This window comes from Oryzias melastigma, linkage group LG7 (genome assembly GCF_002922805.2).
Source record: "Oryzias melastigma strain HK-1 linkage group LG7, ASM292280v2, whole genome shotgun sequence".
NCBI lineage: Eukaryota > Metazoa > Chordata > Actinopteri > Beloniformes > Adrianichthyidae > Oryzias > Oryzias melastigma.
The window spans coordinates 9,570,190-9,575,474 of NC_050518.1; the positions used below are offsets into that span (position 1 = coordinate 9,570,190).

The 5,285-nt window shown below is 38.6% G+C and overlaps 1 protein-coding gene across 1 annotated transcript in view; it reads left to right on the plus strand.

Moving 5' to 3' along the window:
- Positions 1 to 3,661, plus strand: part of tnni1a (troponin I type 1a (skeletal, slow)) — a 4,874-nt gene extending 1,213 nt beyond the window's left edge. The window contains exons 2-8 of the mRNA XM_024293129.2: positions 1,401 to 1,432; positions 1,575 to 1,581; positions 1,696 to 1,737; positions 2,185 to 2,316; positions 2,538 to 2,627; positions 2,749 to 2,925; positions 3,464 to 3,661. Coding sequence (XP_024148897.1) covers positions 1,410 to 1,432; positions 1,575 to 1,581; positions 1,696 to 1,737; positions 2,185 to 2,316; positions 2,538 to 2,627; positions 2,749 to 2,925; positions 3,464 to 3,568 — 576 coding nt within the window. The 5' untranslated portion in view covers positions 1,401 to 1,409 and the 3' untranslated portion in view covers positions 3,569 to 3,661. The remainder of the gene's footprint in view (positions 1 to 1,400; positions 1,433 to 1,574; positions 1,582 to 1,695; positions 1,738 to 2,184; positions 2,317 to 2,537; positions 2,628 to 2,748; positions 2,926 to 3,463) is intronic.
- Positions 3,662 to 5,285: the final 1,624 nt, after the last annotated feature.

Consider the following 5,285-nt stretch of genomic DNA (forward strand, 5'->3'; position numbering starts at 1 on the left):
AACATTATTTGTAGTAAAGATAAAAATAATGTTTTAAACATTTATTTGCATAATTGCAATACAGCATATACTGTATATATGCTTGTAGTATACATCAAAACACCCAGTTTAGACTATCACAGACTATGGCAAGTTTGTATTTTGTTTCTAAATTTGGGTCCTTGGAATAAAGTAACAAGGTTCATTGATTGTATTTTTGTAGAAAGAAAAGATGACACAATAGTATTTGACTGTATTCTATCTAGAATGTGGGTTCTGTCTTATTTGTGTTCTGATGTAATACAATTCTTAAACCATACACTTTTCTTGTTTGACTTATGAAAATTATTAATTGGGTTCAAGGTTTTAATCATAATAAGCTTCTTTAAATAAGAGTACATTGATATTTCCAAAACTGTTTTTATTTTTATTTTTTTACTAAACCACGGAGACTCACAGGCATCCATGGATTACTGGCAGTAAATCCTTGATCTAGACCACAAACCCCGGAGTACAATCACCCTCCACAGCTGTCTATCAGATGTCTCCTGGTCTATTTGGGGAGACAGGCCACTCTAAATTCCTCTCTCGGAGATAATCCTGATGAGAAAGATGGGGGATATGAGGTAGATGAAGGATGGATTTCCTTCAGGAATTTTCCAAATCATCAGCAGCAATTTGTTACAACTTTGAACTTCATCACCTGAAAGTAGGCTGTCAACATTTTTGAAGCAAATAGGAAAAGGCAAATAGGGCAAAACAAAGACAAGGTGGAGTTTTTGTTGGAATTAAATGACTTAAAGCTGAGGAGAAAAGGTTAACAGAGGAATGTAGGTTTCCTTTATTGAGTTTTTAGTGGATTACAGTTTTCATGAGATTTTGTGTTAGATATGAATCACCAGAAACACATTAAAAGACTGTAGCCTATGAAGCTTTGTTTTTTTGACTCAGGATAAATGACATTTGGTTCTCCATGGTGTAACAAGAAAGGTACACACAGTTCCATCAATGAACTTTGACTCAAAATGGACTCCTGGTAGCGCATAGGTAAAACCATTTACATTTTAGTTCATAGCTATTTTTTCATTGTTTCCGCTTTTTCTTTGAAATTTCAACAAATGTTCTCAGTATCTCTAGATTGCAACTTTTGAATTTCTCTGACTTTTTTTCCGCTTTTCATCTGCTTCCACAACTAATTCCTCTTAATGTTAATATTACATAAAATAAAGACTAGCCTATGTGATTATGAAAAAAATAAATATTTCAAGTTAGTTGAATGGTTTTTACCAACAAAAAGCCAATAGAGTTTTTATCAAAGGTGTGAAAGTGTAGACAGACGATTCAAACCATCTGGTTTATAGACAATGATTGTTAACAGTTAAACCCGTCTGTGACTCTAATCTCTTCTGTCTTTCTTCCAGTGAGATCTAATGAGTAGGATGCCTGAGCATGTGTGAGTAATTTGGCTTTCCGTTCTTAATATAGATCAATCATTCAACCCCTCATTTCCCCCTTATCACTCATAACAGAGCAACTTTGACGCTTTATTTTCTTTGACTTGTATGTTTCTGCTTGTCTCATTTCTTTTTCTTCAGGCAAGAGGTATGTCTTGTTTCCAAACATTCTCGCTTCCTACTTCTGTTGCAAACAAATCTCTGGTGACGTCAACGTTGCTGTCAAACTGCAATGTTTGCACTGATAACGTTGTGTTTGCAGAGAAAGCCAAAGATCTCAGCGTCAAGGAAGCTGATGCTGAAGGTAAAAAACGGGAATACCCTGGATCACCATGTTTTGCTTGAGCTTTTCCTTTAATTCATTTGAACAAAAATGCGTCTAGTATAACGTAGTTATATATAGTTTACTCTATAGGAAACACTCAATAACATTAAAATACATTGGGATTGTGTCTGTGTTGTGTTTTTGAGCATGCTCAGTTTATTTTCTGCACAAGAACTTTTGAAGATCCCACCATTTTAATACATATTGTGATTTAAAGAAACTCATGAAAGACACAGTAAGATACACATTTTCTTCTTTTTCACTGTGCAGTACACATACTTGGCCATGGGGAGGCAGTAGACACAACAATAACATTACTTCTAAAGCATCTGGTTCATTACAAACAGCTGAATGTCTCATCTTTTATCTCACATGAGCATGTGTTCATAATGTGCTCAGACAATATAGAATGATTTGTTTGAGCAGAGCTTGATGGTTGCAAAGGCCAAAGAGGAGTTGGAACTGGAGATGATTGTCAAAGAAGAGGAGAAGCAGAAGTATCTGGCAGAGAGAGCTCCTCCCTTGAACATGAATGGCCTGAGCCTTGCTCAGCTGCAGGTAACTGTTCTTGCAGACACATCATTTATGTTTTATTCTCTCCAGGTATTGTCAAATTATTATAAAGTGGTATACTTAGGCCATGCCATTCTGTCCAAACCATTAAAATAACAGGAAGTGTCATATAATGCATATAAACTGGTACAGAACCTGGCTTTCTGGTGTGCACTTGTAATAAAGGCTTTGATACACTGTCTATCCATTTCTTTGTGTCTGTGCAGGCTCTCTGTAGGGAACTTCATGCAAAGATAGATGTTGTTGATGAGGAGCGATACGACATTGAAGCTAAAGTCATGCTCAATACGCGTGAGGTAAGTTTCTCTCCTGTTTTCCAAATTTATCCTCTTCTTCTTGTTGTTTTCTTGAAGACTATGTAGTGACTCTCAAGAATCCAGCTTCTCTATAAGACTGCTTTCTCCATTTCTGGATCAGATTAAAGACCTTAATATCAAGGTTCTGGATCTGAGGGGTAAATTCAAGAGGCCAAATCTTCGGCGTGTTCGTGTGTCTGCTGACGCCATCCTTCGCTCGTTGCTGGGCTCCAAGCACAAAGTCTCCATGGACCTTCGGGCCAACCTCAAATCTGTAAAGAAAGAGGATACGGAGAAGGTGAGTGGAGAGGAGAGAAGTCTCTTGAAGCAGAGAATGACACGAATCTTCCTCAGGGCAAAAGTGTGAGTATAGGTTCAAATGCCTTCATGATGTCAGTGTCAGGTAAAGCTAAGGACACCTGACACTGTTTGTTTGTGTGTGAAAGGTGTGTGTGGGTTATTGAGCTGTACACCAGTTAAGTGTTGAGCTGAATGTGTAAGAGGAGGTGTGGTACACAGTCACCTCTTTGTACACAGGAAGCATCTTTTGTGACAGGATTTTTTTATTTATTTTTTTTCTGGTCAGTGTGAGTGTGTTCACATGTGCAGATTTCTCTAAATCTGGTGTGGACGTGTGTATTTGTGAGTCTCTTACAAAGAAACCAGTTGAACCAGCTCAGCTGCACAGTATTCTCTCAGGGGATTCCAGTTTGATAGCTCCGGATTCAAAAGCTTGGTCAAACAATGACTTTCCTGAGCCTGCTCTTCCTCGCGGGTTCAACGGAAACGGTTCCATGCAATCACCTGCACCTATCATACACTTTCTCCACCTGCAGAAGAGGCCTGTAGAAGACAGTGACTGGAGGAAGAACGTGGAGGCCATGTCAGGGATGGAGGGAAGGAAGAAGATGTTTGATGCGGCAAAAGGTTCAGCTCAATGAACCTAGAAGATGAAGACGCTGCAACACCTCTTCTCCGAATTTCTGTTTGCAGCTTCTGGAAGGTTATGAAAGGTGCACTAATCTTCATAAAAATAAAAAATATATACCTGAAGTTTTTTGTTAAATAATACAGCGTTTCTGAATTTTACAATAACAACTTGATCTTGTTATTTGCATGAACATTTTAGAATAGTGTCTTTTTCTCCAAGCATGAACTGCATGAGCAATTCTGTTGTTAGGACACACACATAAACCATTTAGAGACAAACTGCAGAAAATGATAAAGATATGTGTAACCATACCAATGTGTATTGAATATGTAATTACACATTTTAGTGTTTTTTAACTCTATGCCCTAAAAAATGTTATTTCTGTTCAATAAACGGAAATAAACTTCTAAATTTCTACTTGAGAAGCAGAAATTTCGTAGTCAACTGCATGTCCATGCAAAAGGTTTTGCATATCCAGCGCTATGCTGTACACAGGCAAATGCAATGTTTATATGCGATTTTCATGACAAGTTCCTTTGGTCTTTAGCAAAATAATTTGAGAATCTCTAAGTAAAAGGTAGCACATGTTAGAATATAATTGTATGATTCACAATAGGGAAAAACATAAGAGCTCGTTGATGGCCTTAAAGGCCTATACCATATAAAATCAACTTGTTGACCTTCTAAGTGTATTATAATGTTCACACCTCACTATAAACAACCCCGAAGTGGTGTTTTGATCCATTCACACATTTCTGAGCATTCCTCTGTACACCTGCGCTCTGAGCGCCAGCCCCTCCCAACCCACAAAAACGAGCGAGTTCACATGAGCTCATGACACAAATTGAGAACAGCCCCTTTCAGGAAGAATCTGCACTGGCAGCACCACCCCCCAGGGTAACGCAAACACACAATTTGTAAGCAAAGGTAGCGGTGCTCAGCCTCTAGCTTCCCCGCTCAGCTGGAGGTAATCAGCCACTAACTTTGCTGCTTAGCCAGCAATGATCGACCGCTAACTTTGCCGCTCAGCCAGCTGTAATCAGCTACTAGTTTTGCTGCTCAGCTAGCAGTGATTAGCCGCTAGCTTCATCCCAGAGTGCACGGTGCACAGTTGTTAGCTTCGCCACTCAGCTACAACCAGTATAGCACTGGCCGGGACTACTAAAGGCAGATATACGGTATGCACAAACATCTTTGCAAAAGTTCAGATGTTGTTTGTCTTTGTGGGTGAAATACAGCCGGCTTTACGATGGTGTCATGCAATGGGCAGCACCCACAGGCAGCGAAAGACTATGCCTCAGAGATTGAGGCGTCTTACTGAAAAAAAACTCACGAAAGTAACTCATATTTCATTAATAATTTGTTCTTTATCGTGCCAAAGGTAATATATGATCAGGTATATGGATATAGTTTTCTCTGAAAGACTTAAGAAAAGCATGGTCCTTTAAAATCTTCTCTAGGGTCCGATGATGGTGAGCTTGGTCACGTCACAGGAAAAGAAAGGTTGCAGCTCCTCCGTGTCTGTGGGGGTACACAGGTTCTTTTGCTATATTCAGAGACCTTTCTGTCTTAAAGAGAATAAAACTAGTATTCTATAAATATGACTGAAATAGCTTCTAAAAAAAGACCAAATTTAAATGAAAGGCAGGAGAGAAGTAACTCGCATGAAGGAAAACTAAAAAACACACTGTAGCAATATAACAAAAACAAAGAAATGACAATATGGA